Source organism: Equus asinus, chromosome 20, assembly GCF_041296235.1.
Source record: "Equus asinus isolate D_3611 breed Donkey chromosome 20, EquAss-T2T_v2, whole genome shotgun sequence".
NCBI classification, from domain to species: domain Eukaryota; kingdom Metazoa; phylum Chordata; class Mammalia; order Perissodactyla; family Equidae; genus Equus; species Equus asinus.
In genome coordinates this window covers 25,454,273-25,475,527 of record NC_091809.1, presented here as the reverse complement: position 1 = coordinate 25,475,527, position 21,255 = coordinate 25,454,273, and the positions used below count along the sequence as shown (strand labels likewise).

The following is a 21,255-nucleotide window of genomic DNA, read 5'->3' as shown; positions in this document are numbered from 1 at the left end:
CCAGTCTGAGTTTGTCACAGCAAAGGGATTAGTTTAAACCTGGGTCCTTACACTCTATAAAGCAACCAGTTGTCATGGAGGAGGCCCCTGACCCTGATGGCAGTGATGTGAGGCGCTCTGGAGGAGGAACTTAAGTTGTCCATAGGCTTCTGGTGCAAGAAACTGCCCCAGGTCCCACACTATCTGCCATTAGAGCTGCTATTATCACCAGGTACTGAGATCTCTTGAAATAGAGGCTCTCACAAACACTGAGCATGAGACCCTCTACTGAGGTGCCTGTTATGCCTTTGGCCTTGGAAACAGCACCCTGCCTGCTCAGCCTGGTTGCTGACACCTACTTGTGATATGATGGAGCCTAACCTTGGTCCTGCAGCTTATGCCACCTACAGGAGGGGATGGCCTTTCTTCAGTTCCTTGAAAGATGCTGGGGTGCTGGAGGAGGTCACCCCTCTCCCAGATACCTTGGTTCCCGGGGTAGTTCCTTGGGATGAACTGAATGCACAGCACTGGGGAGTGCATAGACTTTAAGGACAACACTACACTTGTACATGACAGAGCTCAGTGGAGAGTTGCTGCCCTTCATCCCTTAATTGGGACGTCTCTGAAGAAGAACCAAACTCGTCTCACCAGAGCTTAACCAAACATCAGGGAGTCATCTTATTAGTGGCCAAATATTGGCCTCATCTGCATATGTTTAAACTGTTGAATGATTATTTAAGAGATGCCTTTTGTGTAAAAGAACTCTGGGAATCTCTTCACTCAGAGATACTCAAAATAGAAATCAAAGTAACACTTGTCTGTACATTACTAGGTCTGCAATACAAGGTCTCAGGAGGACACTTGTCATCCACCTTGGGGTTCTGACACTACTGATAGTGACCATGGCGCTTCTCAGAGGATACAGTGCTGTGCTCTCCAACAAGGCGTTCGATGGAAGTTTCCCCTTCCTTATGGGTCTCAGGCTCGTAGAGCACCGTACTGGCTTATTGAAATCAGTTGAATAAAAGGTGTCTTGTTTCACTACTCAGGGGTGAATTATTATGAGTCTTTCTTCATCTTTTTTTGGAAAGACTTCAGTTTTAGAGCTGTTTTAGGTTTACAGAAAATTGATCAGAAGTTATATAGTTTCCACATAACCCTTCTCTCTCCATCCACACAATTTGCACTCTTGTTTACGTTTTGTATTACTGTGGTATATTTTTACAATTTCTGACCCATATTGATGCATTACAGTGTGCAGTGTACATTAGCATTGACTCTGTTAGACAATGTATGGGTTTTGGCAAATGTATAATGATATGGACCCATCATTTCTGTATCATATAGTATAGTTTCACTTCCCTAAAAATCTTCTGTGCTCCAAAGGTGTACCAAATTCCATTTCCACCGGCAATGAATGAGGATTTCATGTAGCTTCACACATTCACCAATATTTGGTGTTCTGAGTGTTTTGAGGTTTATCCATTTAAGAAGAGTTTAATGATACCTCGTTCTTGCCTTATTTGCAGTTTCCTAATAACATTTGATGAGGAGCATGTGTTCATATTGCTTATTTTCCATCTGCATATCTTCAGTGAGCCTTCTGTTCAGATCTTTTGCCCATTTTCTAATTGGTTGTTTGTCTTCTGCTTGTTGAGTTTTAAGAGTTCTTTGGATATTTCTGAAACCACTCATTTATCAGATAAGTGCTTTACAAAGATTTTTCTCTTACTCTGTAAATTGAGTTTTTATTCTCTTAAGATTGTATTTCTCAGAGCAGTAGTTTTTCATTTTGATGAAGAAAATTCTGGGTTTTTTCTTTTGTGGAGCCTGAGTTTTGGTTTTGTGTCTAAAAATTCATCTCCAAACACAAGGTCTTCTAGATTTTCTCCTGTGTTATCTTCTCAGAGTTTATTCCTTTGGTGTTTTACCTTTAGATCTGTGATGTATTTTGACTTAATATTTGTGAAAGGTGTAAGGCCTGTATCTACATTCGTTTTGTGTGTGTGTGTGTGTGTGTGTGTGTGGATATCCGTTATTTCCACCACTATCTGTTTAAAAGATTTTCGCTTCCATTTTTTTATTGGGGTCATAAAAGTTTACAACATTGTGAAATTTCAGTTGTACATCATTTTTTCAGTCACCATAAAAATGTGCCCCTTCACCCCTTGTGCCCACCACCTAATACCCTTTCACCTGGTAACCACTAATCTGTTCTCTTTGTGTGTTTATCACCTACATATGAGTGAAATTATATGGTGTTTGTCTTTCTCTGTCTGGCTTATTTCACTTAACATCATACCCTCAAGGTCCATCCATGTTGTTGCAAATGGGACATTTTTGTCCTTTTTTTATGGCTGAGTAGTATTCCATTGCACATATATACCACATCTTCTTTATCCAATCATCAGTCGGTGGGCACTTGGATTGCTTCACCCTCTTGGCTCTTGTGAATAGTGCTGCAGTGAACATAGGAGTGCATAAATCTTTGTATTGTTGATTTCAAGTTCTTTGGGTAAATACCCCATCGTGGGATAGCTGGCTCATATGGTATTTCTATTTTTAATTTTTTGAGAAGTCTCCATTCTGTTTTCCATAGTGACTGCACCAATTTGCATTCCTACCAGCAGTGTATGAGCATTCTCTTTTCTCCACAACCTCTTCAACATTTGCTATTTTTTTGTCTTGGTGATTATAACCATTCTAATTGGTGTAAGGTGATATCTAAGTGTACTTTTGATTTGCATTTCCCTGATGATTAGTGATGTTGAACATCTTTTCATGTGACTATTGGCCGTTTGTATATCTTCTTTGGATAAATGTCTGTTCATATCCTCTGCACATTTTTTGATTGGGTTGTTTGTTTTTTTGTAGTTCAGTTGTGTGAGTTCTTTATATGTTATGGAGATTAACCCCTTGTCAGATACATGATTTATAAATATTTTCTCCCAGTTAGTGGGTTGTCTTTTCATTTTGTTCCTGATTTCCTTTGCCTTCCAGAAGCTCTTTAGTCTGATGAAGTCCAACTTGTTTATTTTTTCTTTTGTTTCCCTTGTCTGAGTGGACATGGTATTCAAAAAGATCCTTTTAAGACTGATGTCAAAGTGTACTGCTGGTATTTTCTTTTAGATGGTTTACGGTTTCAGGTCTTACCGTTAAGTCTAAAAGACTTTCATTTCCATTTTGAGTGCAGTTCTTTCTTTGTCAAAGATCAGTTGACTATATCTGTGTGGGTCTATAAGGAAAGCAATTAACTCATGTCTCCTTCAACTTTGCTTTATTTGCTTATTAATTCCGGGATTTGTTTCCAATGGTGGGAATTCCTTCAGATGTTTCACAGAGACAATCATGCCATATAGAACAAATGTTATGAATTTAGCTACAAGATTCATAAAGTTGTTCCTTCTCAAGAAGTGGAAGTTCCCCTCTATTACTAGTTTGTTATCATAAATGGATGTTGGATTTTGTCAAATCCTTTTTTATTTTTGATACCAATCCTGGTATCAGTTTCCCTACATTAAACCCAGCATATATGGGGTTAAAACCAAAACACTCATTCCCTGCTTACTCCCTGGCTTCCTGGCTCCAGAATCCACTATCCTCCATGGAGACAGACACCGCCAAGGACAAGCACCTGGATTCATTATCTCCTCCCAGCAAAGAGATACAGGCTGGTGGGAAAGCTCTGACCAGCAAGGCCATACACTCGCCTCCCCCTACCTAAAACCCCAAAGACAAACCCTTCCTTTTCGCTTTTCAAGGAGCTTGGGATTTCAGCATTAGCTGCCCTCGCTCCTTGCTCAGCACTGTGCAATAATAAAGTGCTACTTTCTTCCACCACACTGGGTGTCAGAGATTGGCTTGCTGCGCAACGGGTGAGTGAACTCCCTTCAGGTTCAATGTCATTTTCATTTCCCAGTCCTTTCTGATATTAGTAATTTCTGTCTTTCATCTTTTCTTTGTTATCCTGACTAGATGTTTATCAATTTTATTAGTCTTGTCAAAGAAAAAGCTTTAAAAAATTTTCTCCATTGATTCCCAAGATGACATTGATTTATTTTCTAATTTTTATTATTTCTTTTATTGTGCTTACTTTGGGTTTAATTTACTCTTCCTTTTATTGTTTCCTAAAGTAGATGCTTTCATTATTGATTATAGATCTTTGGTTTTTCTAGTGTATTTGTTCAATGTCATAAATTTCCCTCTAGACACTGCTTTTGCTGCATCAAGAACCTTTGGTATATTGTTTTTTCATTTCATTTAGTTCAAAATAATTTTTTATTTCTCTGGAGAGTTCTTGTTTTATCCTATGTATTATTTAGAGGTGTGTTGTTGAATCTCCACATGTATGGGGGTTTCCCAGCTATCTTGCTGTTATTGACTTCTGGATGAATGCCTACGTGGTGTGAGAGCATGTTTTGTGTGATTTCTGTTGTTTCAAATTTGTTAAGGTTTGCTTTATGTCCCAGAATGTGGTTTGTCTTGCTGAATGTTGGATGTAAACTTGGGAAGAATGTATATTCTGCTGCTGTTGCATGAAGTATTCCATAGATTACAATGAAATCCACTTGTTTCACAGTGCTGTTCAGTTCACCTCTGTCCTTGCTCATTTTCTTCCTACTGGGATTTATAATTCATGGTAAGAGGATGTTGAATTCCCCAACTATTGTACTAGATTCATCTATTTCTACTTGTGTTCAATCAGCTCTTGCCTTATGTGTTTCACCCCTCTGTTGTTGTGCACATACACGTGAAGGATTCCTGTGCCTTCTTGGAGAATGGACCCATTTATCAGTATGTAATGCCCGTCTTTATCTCTGGCACTTCCTTGGTTTGAAATCTGCATTGTCTATAAATCACATACCTCTGGCAGCTTTCTTTTACTCTGTGTTAGCATGGGTATTTTTCTCTATCCCTTTACCTTTCATCTATCTGTGTTTTTATATTGAAAGTGGGTTTCTTGTAGACAGTATATAACAGTTTGTTTTTTAAAAATATGATATTACTATATCATTCAATTATATTGAGACCATTGATGATTAAAGTTGTTATTGACACAGTTGGATTAATATTGAGTACCTCTTTTACTGTTTTTTATATCTTTCTCTTGTTGTTTGTTTCTTTTTTTCTTCCAGCTTTTTTCCAGCTTCTCTGGCTGAATTGAGCATTTTATTTGATTTTTTTCTCTGCCTTTAGCATATCAATTACTCATTTTTTAAAAAACTCTTTTGGTGGTTGCCCTTGAGTTTTCAGTTCACATTTACAAGTAACCCACTTATTCTGCCAAATGACACTATACCACTTCACTGTGTGTAAGTACCTCAACACACTATTTCCAGTTTCCCCTCGCTATGCCTTGTCACATTGCTGTCATTTATTTCACTTGTCAATAAGCTTCTCAGTACCAAGTCCATTGTTGGGTAATATTATTTTAAACACAGTGTCATCTGTTATATTAATTATAAATATACAAATATTTTACCTTCATTTTTTCCTTTTCTAATTGTCTGCCTTTATCATTTATATTATTTCTGATAAATTTTTGAACATTTCATTCAGAGTAAGGGTACTCATGACGAATTTACTCAATTTTTGTCTCAGGAAGTCCTTATTTATCCTTTATTTTTTAAGGATAATTTTCCTTGACTGGAATTCTAAGAGAGTGGTTTTTTATTTCCAACACTTTAAATATTTCAGTCTACTCTGTTCTTGTTGCATAGTTTTTGAAAAGAAGCCCAATTTAATTCAAATATTTGTTTCTTTATGTCTAAGGTGTGTTTCTTCTGTTGCATTTCTCAATATATTCTCTGTCTTTCATTTTTCTCTAGTTTGAATATGATATCCTTAGGTGTGCAGTTTGTAGTTTAACATACTTACTGTTCTCTGAGCTTCCTGGATGTACAGTTTGCTGGCTATCATTAATTTTAAGATATTTATTGACTATTACTTCACTAGTTTCTTCTATTACTTTCTTTTTGTTCTTTCAGGTATTCCCATTATGTATATTTTATACCTGTTAAAGAGGGTTGTTCTAGGATTCATGGATATTGTCTTCAATCTTTTTATTTCTTTTTGTCTAATAATGATAATATTTGTTCCATTGTATAGCATTTCTGTCATTTCAGAACATGCCCTTGAACCTGCCATTATAGAGAAATATGATGAGATGTGATCAGAGTAAATATCTGTAAACAATTTCCATGTGTTCATGATGCTGTTAAATTGATAGGGAAGTGTGTACAGAAAAATTGTGAGTTTTTGATGATCACATCATAGAATAAATGTTTGGAGAAGACAGAATCATATGTAACCTTCCTGAAAATGGAGTATGGATGTCCACTGCTGTCAGGCTCATGTATCCTACTTTACACATATTTGTGGTGTTTTAGGACTCAGTGGCCATTGGGGACGTGGCTGTGAACTTCACCCCTGAGGAGTGGGCTTTACTGGATCCTTCACAGAAGAGACTCTACAGAGATGTGATGGAGGAAACCTTCAGGAACCTGGCCTCAGTAGGTAAGAATGAGGACACTCCTTCACTGCATCACTGAGAGAACAAGTGTTTCTTGACCATCAAAGTTGTTCCAAGATGTAGAATGTAGAAAGGCGAGATGTTGAAAAATAAGCTGAGAAATGGTCATAGCTCATCATGGTCTTAGAATCTAAACATTCTTCTACAATTTCTAAGATTTTGGAACCAACTTTCTGGATCTGCATTTCAGGAAAAACATGGGAAGATCATGATATTGAAGATCAGTATAAAAACCAGGGGAGAAGACAAAGGTGAGTCACACTCACAATAGAAAGCAATGTCTCGTGTGAGAATCCTGTTATGTTATGAAATTTTAAAAAGATATAAACAAGACAAATAACCCTTGGTTCAAATTTAGTGATTCTTAGAAAATTTTCACCACATACACTTTCTGAAATGTGATGTAGAGGTTCAGTTTTGCAAAATAGTTCACTTGGAAACAGTTTTAATAAACCCTATATATGAATATCACTGTTTGGATAATAGCAGGGCTGAAGTCCTCTTGCAAAGAATTCAGTATATTGAATTTCTGAGAATTCAGACAAGGTAGAAAACCTAAACTTTTCCTATAAATTAGAATAAATATAACAAATTTGAAATCATTAATAAAGAAATCATTAATAATGTGATTCTCATCTTTTACAGAAGTCATATGGTGGTGAGAGTCTGTGAAAGTGAAGAGGGTAGTCAAAGTAGAGAAAACTTCAGCCTTATTCCAAATCTCAATCTGAATGAGAAAACTGCAGCAAAACCATGTAAATATAGTGCATGCAGAAAAGTCTTCATGCATCATTCATCCCTTAATAGGCTCATTCAATGTCATACTGAACACAAAGCATATGACTATCACAAATATGGAGAGAAACCATATAAATGTAAGGAATATGAGAAAGCCTTCACTTTTCCCACTTCTCTCCAAATACGTAAAAGAACTCAGACTAGAGAGAAACCGTATGAATGTAAAAAATGCAATAAAGCATTCACTGCTTCCAGTTCTCTTCGAATACATGAAAGAACTCACACAGGAGAGAAACCCTATGAATGTAAGGAATGTGGGAAAGCCTTTACAGCTCCCTCAAGCCTGCGATCACACATGATCTCTCACACTGGAGATGGACCTTATAAATGTAAGGAATGTCAGAAAGTATTCATTTCTCCCAGTGCTTTTCAAATACATGAAAGGAGACACACTGGAGAGAAACCCTATGAATGTAAAAATTGTGGCAAATCATTCAGTCATCCCAGTACTCTTCAGATACATGAAAGACGTCACACTGGAAAGAGACCCTATCAATGTGAGGAATGTGGGAAAGCCTTTATTGCTCTCACAAACCTTCGAGTACACATGATCACTCACACTGGAGGTGGACCTTATAAATGTAAGGAGTGTGGGAAAGTTTTCATTCATCCCAGTTCATTTCGAATACATGAAAGGAGTCACACTGGAGAGAAACCCTATGAATGTAAAGAATGTGGGAAAGCGTTCAGTTTGTCCACTAACTTGAAAAAACACAAAAGAACTCACACAGGAGGGACACCCTTTGTATGTAAGGAATGTGGTAATGCTTTTAATTCTCTTCAAGTTTTCCAAATACATGAAAGAAATCACACTAGAGAGAAACCCTATGAATGTAAAAAATGCAACAAAGCACTCAGTTCTTCCAGTTCTCTTCGAAGACATGAAAGAAATCATACTGGAGAAAAACCTTATGAGTGTAAAAAGTGCAATAGAATATTCTGTTTTCCCAGTTCTCTTCGGGTACATGAAAGAATTCATACTGGAGAGAAACCATATGAATGTAAGGAATGTGGGAAAGCCTTTATAACTCCCTCAAGTCTTCGATCACACATGATCCTTCACACTGGGGTTGGACCTTATAAATGTAACAAATGTGAGAAAGTATTCATTTCTGAGAGTTCACGTCAAAAACATGAAAGGAGACACACTGGAGAGAAACCATATGGATGTAAAGAATGCAGTAAAGTATTCAGTTATACCAGTTCTCTTCGAAAACATGAAAGAACTCATACTGGAGAGAAACCCTATGAATGTCAAAAATGCAGTAAATCCTTCACTTCTTCCAGTTCTCTTCGAGTACATGAAAGAATTCACACAGGTGAGAAGCCCTATGAATGTAAGGAATGTGGGAAAGCCTTTATAGATTCCTCAAGCCTTCGATCACACATGATGTATCACATGGAATCTAGACCTTATAAATGTAAGGAATGTGAGAAAGCATTTATTTATCCCAGATTACTTCAAAGACATGAAAGAACTCACACTGGAGAGAAACCCTATGAATGTAAAGAATGTGGGAAAGCCTTAATTTCCCATCAAAGTTTCCAAATACATAAAAGAAATCATATAGGGGAGAAACCTTATAAATGTAAAAAATGTAGTAAAGCATTTAGTTTTCCCAGTTCTCTTCGAAAACATGAAAGAACTCATACTGGAGAGAAATCCTATGAATGTCAAGAAAGTTGGAAAGCCCTTGTTTCTCATGCAGACTTTTGAGGATATGTGAGAATGCACACTAGAAGAAAAGCCATATATACGTTATGAATGTGGGAAGGCCTTTTGTCATCCCAGTTCTTTCTTAATGTATAAAAGGAGTTACTTAATAAAAATGTCTTGAATGTAAACAGCGTGGGAAAGACTTCAAATGGCCTACATCCTTATATGTGAAACTCTCACCAAAAATAATATGAGAAAGCTTGATTGAAATTGTGTATGAAACTTGTGTATGATGTTCTAGAAAACTTTCAGTATAAAAGAGTTGTTATAAAAGTTGTAAATATATTGTGTTTAGCAAGCCTCTTTCCTAAAGTCCAACATTGGATTGTGGATTTCTATTAATTTGTTTCAGAAATGAATATTGAGGTGAGATAATTCTGCAATTCATCCTTCATCAATAATACATAACATTAATGGCTAGTGCTTTTTCCGTAAGTCAGTGAATAATATTTTTTCTTTGTTTTTAAAAGGTTTTAATTGTTCTGTGTTAAGGGGCCACTGAAAAATGACAGTTTGTATTTGTTGGGAGTTTCTTACTGGCCTTGTATTGCAGTTCCTGGTCATGCCTCATCCATTGTATATATTGCTCTTTTCTTAGAGAAAGATACTTTTTTGGGGTGGTTGGTATAGAAGAGCCTGTTTCTATTTTCCATACTATTAAACAGCTGGAACAAAGTTTTATGTGTGGCAAGTTTATCAAAGACTATAGTTTCATGGGAATTCTTATTTTCCTATTTGGGTCTTTGCTGTTTGTCCTTCCTTCTGACTGGTATTTGGTGAATAGACTTTGAATTAAGTAGATGCCTGTGATGGGGCAACAAAATCTAGAGCTGGACACATCACCCTGTATTGCATTATGTCAGTGAGGGTAATGTGAAGAACTACATCTTTAAGAATCCACCCCCTTTATGGTTCCATGTTGGAATTCCCCAGTAGCCTCACTTGCATGAGATTTGGAGCAGAAGCAAATAAGGCATTCGGCAAGTTTTGAAGCCACCACACAGGGAGAGAGACAGTTATGTAGGAGCTTTGAGGACAACACATTCCATTCCATTTTATGGGTTCTTTCCCCTTCTAGTCAAGATCATCTTGAAAACCATTCCCAACTGTTTGATTCCCATTTTCCTAGAGGTGTATTTTCTACTGATATTTTCCCAAGTTTCACATCAAAGATCCATTAGAGTTAGGATTTTTCTGTAAGGCCTCTTATGTCCACCAGGAAACTAATTCAGACTTTTGTGGTTGGGAGTGTTCTCTGATCCCCCCTTCTCTAGATGATATCTGTATAAGGTCTAATGTGTATGGGAAACACTTTATGCTGTTAATAGTGCTAGTGAGCCTGTTTCCCTGATTCACCATGACGTCTACAATGGGGCATAAAAAGAAGGACATGGGAGTTTGTTTCTCTGCTGCACTGTGCAGTGGCTGCCTTGACCCAGTTCTTTCACATGAGAGCAATCATCTTTCTCATGTCAGGAAGACTGTGTGTTTCCTGTTACTTGTAGCTGCACATGTCCTCTCAATATATTTTCAATAATGTTTGATTGTATGTCATTAAAAGTACATTCATCATAGATTTATCCTTGTGAAGTAAACACTTCTCTGGTGGTTTTATTGATTTATCAACGGTTCTAACCCACTGTATGCTAATAAATATTGTGGTTTTCATTTCCTCAGAATATATTAAAATCCATTTAACTAGGAATTTTAAAATATACATTGCAATTTTCTTCATTTGATCATTATATATTATGAGTCAGTTTTATCATGTGTGTTCAAATTCAGGTATTTTTTCCTTTGTGTTTTTTATTCTTTTATAGTGATAACTTTTACCACAAATTTAACTTGTCCTTCAGTCTTAACACAAAACTTAAAAATCATGTTTTTTCAGTGCCCTCTTGCCAGTGACCTGCAGGATTGCACCTGCAGTCAAAGAGAGGGGTGTAAGGAATTCTAGTAAGAATGACCACAGACCATAAAGGACTGTGAGGTGTAACAGTAACACGGTGCTCAAAGGACTGCTTACAAGATTATGGCCTGTGTTTGTGGATTTGATTTCTATTCAAGGAAGCAGGTCATTTTCTGTATTGAATGCTGTGAAGAGGTCAACTTAATTCTATCTTTGGTAAACATTTTATCTTTGGCAAATGTAATCATTGTTTTCCACAAGGCAAAATCAATGTAGTAGGCATAAAGCTATTTTGTAAGAAGTTCTAGTCAGTCATTTTAGTAAGACGAAGGGAATATTAGTGATTTTTGTGATTTGTAATTTTATCTCTTACAATTTTTACTGGTGTGGTTAGGAAATATTTTAGTTTTGTCTTGGTAACTGTGCACCTTTGATGAAGGAGGTGTGTGACATTTGTCTCTTCAGCAGGATAAGACTTACCCTTGCAGTGGCTGCAGGCCAGGTCCTAGTCCTCTGGAACAGCTTTGGTTTCCTCCTTATTATCAACACACTAATGAACTTCCTATGGTGTGTAAGACACTCTTTGCCATAAACTACCTCAGTTAAAATAGATAAATTTACTTTTCAGTATACTGTGTAATATTTTTTAATATCTCCTTTATGCCTTAGAGTTTAGGTAAATTGTGAGACAATACACACCTAGCAAGGGAGAGAGACAGGACCACGGTGCCAATCCAGCCTTTCTTTCTCAGAGACTGTGCTCTTGATGCTAATGTTTCAGCATCCCTCACCAGCCATGCACTGTAGAGTCAGTGTACCCAGTGTAGCAGAAATAAGGCGTGGTAGGATGTGGATATAGTGGCATGAAACAAGTTCTTGCTGTCAGGTGCTTATATGTTTGTGGGAAAAGAAAGATGATTAAAAAGTGGTAAAGCTTTGTTTTATAAGATGGAATAAGGGCTTTGAAGGAAACTAAAGAATAGCATTGAGCCAATAGGGAGGCTGAGGTGCATATGTATCTTTTCTGTGAGGGTAGGAGTGAGCGAGGATGTCATTATTATTGTTATCTGGGACTGGAGACTTCCTGTTGATTTAGGCCACAGATAATTCTGGTGTCTTTTTGTGCTTAATATCTTTTGAGAGGATTTTTATTTACCTTTAAATATTTAAAATACGGTCTTTTGCATTTTCAGTTTTCTGCTCTACAAACTTGAATGTGCAATATATACCCCATTCACCGTGGAGTTCCTCCCATGTAGAGAAGCGGTTGCCTTCATCTGTCCTGTTCTAGCTCATCCTGAGTGAATTCTGAGTAGAATGACATCTCTGTGAGTCCGCTGTGATCTCCCCGTGGAAACAGCACAAAGAGCTCTAGCTGGTTAGAGGCAACCATCCCAGGAATAATTGAGTGAGCTGCAGAGAGAGGGTGTCATTTTTAGTAACATCCTAATTGAGTATAAAAGAAGAAATAGGAAATAATCACTGTCTTTTTTAGCAGGAGTGGCCAGAAGTCTTTAGTTTCAATGATCCACAATGCCCCAGAGCACATTTAAGCTGTTCACAGGTTTCATTTCCATGTGCATAAACGTCCAGCTATCTTGCGGAAAAGTCAGAAACAACAATAACAGCGACAAGGTTTGATAAAGCACAGAAAAATTGTTACTCTTCCATGTTTCTTTAGTGTTAACTTGTATATTGGAGGAGTGTCTTTCATATGGGCACACGAGTGTTTTTTGATGATGGCATGTTTTCCATTTTTTGATGACAGGATTGCTATACATTTGTGACAATTCACAATCGTGCCTGAAATACTATATATAATTAATAGAAAATGAATAACAGAATCACTTTCACATGTTAGGAGAATGTTAAATTCTCCTGACCCTTGATTTTTGTGCATTCAACACTTCTTTCTAGCACTGTGGGATTCTTCTTAGGAAGAATTGAAGTATTGAAAAGAAGAATTCATTCTTCAACAGGGCTTTCTTGCAACCCTGTCTTCATTGAGAAAACACCCCCTAGAGTTGCACTTGCCCTCCTCCCATCTCATAGTCATAACTAGGAGTGAAGTGAGAGGGCTCCCAGAATCTGAGTTTAAATCAGGTTCTGTGGACAGATGTGTAGAAATGCTGTGGTTCTGAAACAAAAAGGTGTCTCCTAAGTGGGATCTGTCTGGGGACGTCCTCACTCATGTGCATCAGCCTCATTGCCTTCCATTATTATCCATAGACTGTTTCCAGCTCTTCATTTCCCAACTCAAGCCTACTTGTGCCTGCTTACATGGAAACAGCTTTAGAAATCCATGCAGATCTCACTTTGGAAAATTTCCACCAGACAATGCCGAGGGCCTGTGAGCTGAGAGGATCACAGAGGCAGTGGTAGAACCCATGTCATGGGCACATTCTGTCAGTCACCGTGACCAGAAACAGCACGTTTATCAGATCTGCTTGCTTACTTATTCAGCAGTACTTTAACGTGGCTGACATTGAACAGGGAAACATAGCTCTAGAATTTGTCAAAATAAGTCCCTCCATTATCTCCCTCCACACACTCCTTTCCCGTAGAGGCTTCAGCAGCCTGCTGTGATGCATCTAAGAGTCTCCAAACCTCTCCTGGTGGATGTAAATTGCCCAAGGCATTCTTGTACTGGAACTATTCTCATCCAGTGCTGCACATAATTGGAGAAGCCACTGCTGGCAACTGACAGAGTCCTTTTGTAAATGGAGGCCCTCCCAGGGCCTGAGTTGATGATCCTCCACAGCCAGCTTCCCTTTGGGTCATGAATGCAGGACCCCTCAGGCCTGCTAACCGCAGGCCTCCTCATTGAAGAGATGGGTACTTACAGCACTGAGCCAAAAATGGCGGTTCTGGCGTATCACCCTACAGGAGGAAGTGTGTTCCCCTCTTCTGTGATTGATGTAATACATTCAGGAGGAGGTGCCCTCCTTTTTAGACACATTGGCACTTTAGGAGTGACTTGGCACATGAATGACCAGGGAGTTCATATACTTTATGCACAGTGTGTACCACCACACCTGATGGGTCCACGGCAGAGTTGCTGTGTTCTTCCCCAGATCAAACAGGCCAGCCCTGATCACGGATTGGATCAGATTGATGAGTCAAACCCCAGGCAGTCATGCCAGCAATGTTGAATTCCCTGGCCAAGAATCAAACTCATCTGCACATTTTTATAAAAGATTTGTGGCCTTTGCCAATGATCTAGCTTTCTCATCCCACCAATAGCAACAGCTGCTTATCCAAGGCTCATTTCATTGCTCAGGGTGATAAATTCACTCAAATTTCTGAGACACATACTGACTCCTCAGACCTGATGGCCCCTGGGCCCCTGTGATATGGAACTATTAAGAGGCCTCTAACCTAAAGGCCTAGGCAGAATCAAGGGACTTCCCTCCCCTTTCCCATATAACTTAGTGACTGACCAATGAACCTGATATGAAAAAAAACATGTCACAGGTAATAGAATCCATGCACATTAAGTCCAGGTGGAGGAAGGGACCCTATAGCTGATGGCAGATAGACTTTGTCAGGCTGCTCACCCCCTCTGCTGGGCTGCTTGCTATGCTCAGACCACGGTAGGACCTTTTATACACAAATTACCCCTCCTATCTTACGTGATCCTCCTGAAGCCAGAATCAAGGACTCACCAAGACACTCTAGAAATTATTGATTTTATCAACTAATGCTCAAAATATAAAACATTATGCTCTTGACAAAGCTATTCAATGGATCTTGTACCTCTCTTATGACTCAGGCTGCAATGCTCTTAGGGTGGCTGAGGCTTACATAGGCAAAGCTTGCTTTCTTCTAAATAGATGTTCCTGCTCTGAGTTACATTCAATCTCCATGCTTTGGGGCTTATTACTTTTCTCTGATCATCAGGCTTACTAGCACCTTCTAAGTAGAGCCTTTCTATACTAGACATGTCTGTCAGAACAGTCACTCCTACAGGTCTTTGGTTTCTTGTAATCGTGCCCCCTGGCCACCACACTTATATCCCACTCCCAGGTCTTCCTCCTAATGTCACCTGTAGTCTGAGTGCCCTGCATGTCAACATTTCATTTTGGGCACCTTCTTTCAGAATCCCTTCAGTCCATCCGATGCAAATGTTCTGCTTTCCTACCATTTGCCCTCACATGCTCATGACTCACATGGGAGTCACTGGTACTGACCTGGGCATCATGATGTCATTCAACAAACATGTCCTTAATACCAATCACACAATGTCCCAAACACTCAAAATACATGTAGCAGTCAGCCAAAGTTTGAGATGTTTTCCATGAAGGAAAACTCCCTGGCAGCCATGGTACTCGATGACATCTGTGTCAGTCATCCTCTATTTTGTATGTGGGGTGCTGCCACAGCATGGCTTGATGAGCAGTGTGTAGGTGCATACCTTGGATCTGAACCCATGATTCCTGGACTGCTAAAGTGGAGCATGAGAACTTAACCACTATTCCACCAGGCTGGTCCCAAGTTTAGGGAATTTTTATAAGATGAGGAAAAGAAATCTGAATACAGAGATCCCACTGGGATAATGTTTTTAGATGCATTAATCACAAAAGAAAAATTTTGGAACCACCCATATGGCTCTAGCAGTAGGATTACCAAGTGAAAATGGTATAGCCTCACAAGGGAAAATACAGCAACACAAGTGAAGGATGGTTTCTGTTCAGATATGTAAAGAGCGCTGAGTGATCATCTCATCTTCACAAGAAACAAACTAAACCACCTGAAAAGCAACACCTCTTGCTTTTTCCAAGCGTGATGTGAGATTATATGGCAAACCAATGCTCCCAAAATGAGAGACTGAGAAATAGAGAGCACTGTTACGTACCTGGAGGAGAAACAACTGGAGCCAACAACCTCTAGGAACACATACTCTCTTACTGATGAATTTGCTGGAGACCCAGATTGGACTAGCTTGAGAGTCAAAAGCTTTAAGGAGTCCTGTGTTAGAGAACCCCCCAAATTTATGTATTTTTCCACCAGGAACCCTAGGAGGTTCTTGTTGTGAAGACTGGAAGAAATTGTCTCATGCTTCATTCAGGAAATGGGGGAAACCTTCTCGATATACACACAAAGAATTCTGTGCTCTGTGACTTAGGCCCTCCCTCAAAGGAAACTAATTTGCCAAAACATCTGGTTGGCGAAAGAGCAGTCAGACACACCCAGACTCTTCAGGATTTCTCTCTGACAAAAGGGGAGGAATAAATGCTAAGAACATATTCTGAAGTTCACCGTCCAGGGATTCTGTCCCATCAAAACATTACAGGTTTAATCATACATGACAACATATTCTCACCCTAATGCCTTCCCACATATCAACGTGGCTCCAGTGTAGAAACAGTGAGTGAAAACAGAATTGCAAGACACGGCTGACCTAAGATTGAGTTTCTAGGGACACGCAAACACCAGGGGAGAAAAACACAAGGACACTTGTATGTGGCATAAGGCATAGTAAGAGAGAATTTTATAGCAATAAATACATATGTTATAAAGATATCAAGTTAACAAGGGAACTAGAAAAAGAACAAACTAAACCCCAAGTACAAAATGAATACTCTGAAAACTACAAAACATGGTCAAAGAAGAAATGTATAAATAAATGGGAAAATATCCCAGTTTCATGGTTTTCAGGACTTAACATTTTTGAAATGGCACTGCTGCACACCATGATCTAGAGATTCAGTGCCAGACCGATCGTAAGCCAGCTGTACCCCTTATAGATATTGGCAAGCTGTTTCACAAATTCTATGGAATTGCAGGGAAACCAGAATAGCCAACTAATCTGGAAAAAGAAAAAACAAAGTAGCAGGACTAACATTTCTGGATTTCCAAACTTTATACTAAGCAAAGGTAATCAAGCTAGTGTGGTTGTGACACAATGATAGACAGAGATCTGTGGAAGATTGAGATTAGTGGAAGATTGAGATTAGAGAAGTAAACCCCACATTTATGGTCTTTGACAAAAGTATCAAAAGAGAGGAAAGAATATTCTTTTCCTAAATTTGTACTGGGCCAACTGACAGCCATATGCAAAAGGAAGAGATTGTACCCTTAAAACAAACAACATACACTGACTTCCCAAAAAGGATCAGAGACCTAAAGATGAGAGTAAAAGTGTAACAAAATTATATAAAACACAGGAAAAAATTCCTGACCTTGGATTTGGCAAAAATATTTTGGATATGACACCAGGAGCAATAATGGGAAAAAATTGGACATTTGGACTTATGCACTATGGATTACTACTATGGTACTAATTTTATGGGACCACTGTGATATATGTGGTCAGTCATCGACCCCAACATTGTTATGTGGACTATATATATAAGGATTACATCTCAATAAAGCTGTTCATATAAGTAAATAAATGCATTCAGAGCTTTGCAACGAAAAGAGTTTTGCAGTCCCCTCTCGTAGGCTTATTTAAATTTCCAGATTCATTGACACATCCATCACCTGACAGTAACTTTGCGTATGTGTGATGACAATGTCTTAATCTCTTGTCCGCAGTATACATATATCACACCATCAAGTTGTAATCTTTAACTACAGACAGTACTATTAATTATACCTCAATAAAGCTGGGGGGGGAAGGTTTCCAGGTGCATCCCATATTGACATAATTTATTTGTTTTCTTAGATCAGTGATAGTAGGAATCAATTGCCTTAGGGGTATTACAACTATTTACATTTCAAACTTCTCTAGAGACAAAGGCAAAAGTGACCTAAAATAAATTTATCTCCAGTGTAAAATGTAAAATTGAGGATTTAGTGAGCACATCTCACAGCTTGTGGTTGGTGAGAAGAGTCCCTGTGCCCAGCTAGCGCTGCGGGGTTCCTACTTCCCGCCAGAGCCCAGGGCGCTGTGATTGTTTATCTTAAGAATTGATCCAGTGGGGTGCAGTAAGGATGAAAGATCAAAATGGAGCCAGACTCTTTATTACGGTTGGTGAGGTCACATTTAAGTCTCTGCGTTTCTAGACAAAGGACAGGTTCCATGAGTAGCCTCACAGCGTTACACCAAGCCCTTGGAGGAGATAAAACCCTTTTGTTCCAGTGCGACCTGGCCTGGGCCACCCCCTTGTCTGTACTTGTTCCTTCTTGAAACTCAGTCAGGCATTCCCTGTGCACACCTGCGACCACGCGTTCATATAACGGTGGGGAAAGCAACGGCGTTAGTCCTAGGCCTGGAAAAATTTCTGATTAAATGTAAATCACCCAGGCAGGGACAGGTTAGGGCCACTGGCAGAAGCCGGTTTGGCTGAACCAGGCGTCTTCCTGCTCCGCTGCCACTCAGGGTTGAGGGGCCTTTTGGAACTGTCCAATCAGGGGAGTCGCTGGGACAGGTGGGTAGGGTGACTCACCACACCTGCATGGAAGTCCCTTGTCTCTCAGGCTTCGCTGGGGACCCCCCGTCACCTGCCCTAAGTGGTCTCTGGTGGCTCTGCCGCAGCCTCTGTTGCTGTGACCTGCCCTGGCCGTGGGGGTCGTAGGAAGGACTCAGGGGACCCAGGAGCCCTAGAAATGGTGAGTGTGCGGCCCCGGGGTGAGGACGCAGGAGGAGGGGCTGGTGGGAAGCGGCGGGGCGGGCCCGGCCTCCCGCAGTCCCCTCCGGAGTCTGCGGCCCCCGAGTCCGCGGTGGCGCCGCTCGGCCCTCAGGCCCCTCCGGCCGCAGCGTGGGGGCGGGGCCGGCAGCCGGGCCCCGGGCGACCTGTGGTTCCTGCGCGCGGCGACTTGGGCCGGAGCGTCTCTGGGCCGCTGTGCGCCCGCAGCCCCGCGTGTCCCAGACGGTGCGGGGCCCGCGGGAGGGTCCGCAGGACGGTCGGGCCTCGGTCTGCGGGGTCCGTGCGCGGAGGGGCTGCGGTCTGTGGGTCCCCAGGGCCTCCTTTCTCCCCAGGGGGCACCCATTTTCTCCTGAGTTTTCCAAAGGTTTGCAGAGCAGGGTCTCAAATCCAGTCCTTTCCCCACAGGCTGCTCTTCCTGGCACTGACAATAAATCTCAAACTTTGAAGATCCCTCCCCAAATTCCCAAAGCCAATTTCTGCTCTCCAATTCAAAGCATTCGTCCTCCGTGGTGCATCAAACAGACTCGTATTTTAACTATCAGGACTATGAATTCAGAACAGGTTTTTTACCTTTTATATTTCCTCAAGAGGAAATATAAGCTTCACGTAATAGGACGTTTTCTCTCCCAAATGCTTGACACCATGTCAGCATGGCCCCCAGGATAAAAACAGTGGATTAAAAAGAGAGCTTCAAGACACAGACTCTGCTTAAGAATGAGTTTCTAGGGAAACCCAAACACACCAGGGAGAAAAGCACAAGGACACTACAAGATATTGAAGCCTGTAGCACCCACAGCTGCAGCAAACATTAAAGATAATCTAGGGCCAGCCCGGTGGCGCAGTGGTTAAGTGCGCACGTTCCGCTTTGGCGGCCCAGGGTTCGCTGGTTCAGATCCCAGATGAGGACATGGCACTGCTTGACAAGCCATGCCGTGGTAGGCGTCCCACATATAAAGTGGAGGAAGATGGGCATGGATGTGAGCTCAGGGCCAGTCTTCCTCAGCAAAAAGAGGAGGATTGGCAGCAGTTAGCTCAGGGCTAATCTTTCTCAAAAAATAAAAATAAAAAACTAATAGCAACAAATGTTGGAGAGGTTGCGGAGAAAAAGGAACCCTCCTACACTGCTGGTGGGAATGCAAACTGGTGCCGCCACTATGGAAAACAGTATGGAGATTCCTCAAAAAACTAAAAATAGAACTACCATATGATCCAGCCATCCCACTAACTGGGTATTTATCCAAAGAGCCTGAAGTCAGCAATCCCAAAAGTCCTGTGCACCCCAATGTTTATTGCAGCACTGTTTACAATAGCCAAGACGTGGAAGCAACCTAAGTGCCCATCAACAGACGAATGGATAAAGAAGATGTGGTACATATATACAATGGAATACTACTCAGCTGCAAAACAGAACAAAATCATTCCATTTGCAATAACATGGATGGACCTTGAGAGAATTATGTTAAGTGAAATAAGCCAGCAAGAGAAAGATAATCTGTGTATGACTCCACTCATATGAGGAATTTAAAACTATGGACCAAGAACAGTTTAGTGGATACCAGGGGAAAGGTGGGGTGGGGGGTGGGCACAAAGGATGAAGTGGTGCACCTACAACATGACTGACAAACATTAATGTACAACTGAAATTTCACAAGATTGTAACCTATCAATAATTCAATAAAAAAATAATTAAAAAATATATTAATACCAAAAAAAACGTTTAAACTTAAAATAAATAAATAAATAAAATAAAATAAAAATTAAAAAATTAAAAAAATAAAAAACATAATCTGACACTTGTTCAAGAAATAAGCTCACACTAACAGCCTATTTATCTCAAATATTATTGTGAAAATTCACAAATACATGGAAACTAAACAACACACTCTTGGACAACCTCTGGGTCAAAGACTAAATCAAGAGGGAATTTTAAAAATATCTTGAGACAAAGAAAAATGAAAACACAACTTTCAAAAACTTATAAAATGCAGCATAAGGAGTACTAAAAGGGAGTTTATAGCAATAAATGCCTATATTAAGACAACAGATGTCAAGATAACCTAAATTTATGCCTCAAGGAACTAAAAAAAAAACAAAGTGAACCCAAAGTTACCCAAAGTTAGGAGGAAACAATGAAAAAAGGGTGATGATTCAAGTATATAAAATAAGAAATGAAAGAGAACCTATTATAGCAGATTCCTCCAAAATAAAAAGGATCAAAATGGGCTGTATTGGGGCCAGCCGGTGGGGCAGCGGTTAAGTGCGCACATTCTGCTTCGGCGGCCCGGAGTTCACCGATTTGGATCCTGGGGGCAGACATGGCACCGCTTGGCAAGCCAGCTGTGGTAGGCGTCCCACATATGAAGTAGAGGAAGATGGGCACGGATGTTAGTTCAGGGCCAGCCTTCCTCAGCAAAAAGAGGAGGACTGGTGGAGATGTTAGCGCAGGGCTAATCTTCCCCAAAAAAAGAAAAAAAAAGAGAGAAAATGGACTGTTATGAACATTTATATGTGAACAAATTGAATAATGTAGAAGAAAAGCAGAAATTCCTAGAAACACGCAACCTACCAAGAAAGAATTTTAAAATAACCTGAAGAGACCATCAACAAACTCAGAGAATTAATACTAATTCTTCTTGAACTCTTTCAAAAACTACAAGTAGAAGAAATAGAACAATCCCCCCTTCTCTATGGGGGATACATTCTAAGACCCTCCATGGGTGCCTGAAAG

The 21,255-nt window shown here is 39.9% G+C and overlaps 2 protein-coding genes across 3 annotated transcripts in view; both read left to right on the top strand.

Annotated features, from left to right (window-relative positions):
• Positions 1 to 20,082, top strand: part of LOC106822857 (zinc finger protein 709-like) — a 51,508-nt gene extending 31,426 nt beyond the window's left edge. For both annotated transcript variants that reach the window (XM_044751786.2, XM_070492144.1), the window contains 3 exons: positions 6,369 to 6,495; positions 6,702 to 6,762; positions 7,157 to 20,082. In XM_044751786.2, coding sequence (XP_044607721.2) covers positions 6,369 to 6,495; positions 6,702 to 6,762; positions 7,157 to 9,026 — 2,058 coding nt within the window. In that variant the 3' untranslated portion in view covers positions 9,027 to 20,082. The remainder of the gene's footprint in view (positions 1 to 6,368; positions 6,496 to 6,701; positions 6,763 to 7,156) is intronic.
• The window catches only part of LOC106824407 (zinc finger protein 709-like), an 86,622-nt gene continuing 71,784 nt past the window's right edge, over positions 6,418 to 21,255 (top strand). The window contains exons 1-2 of the mRNA XM_070492146.1: positions 6,418 to 6,495; positions 6,702 to 6,762. The gene's annotated coding sequence lies outside the window, so the exon portion shown is untranslated. The remainder of the gene's footprint in view (positions 6,496 to 6,701; positions 6,763 to 21,255) is intronic.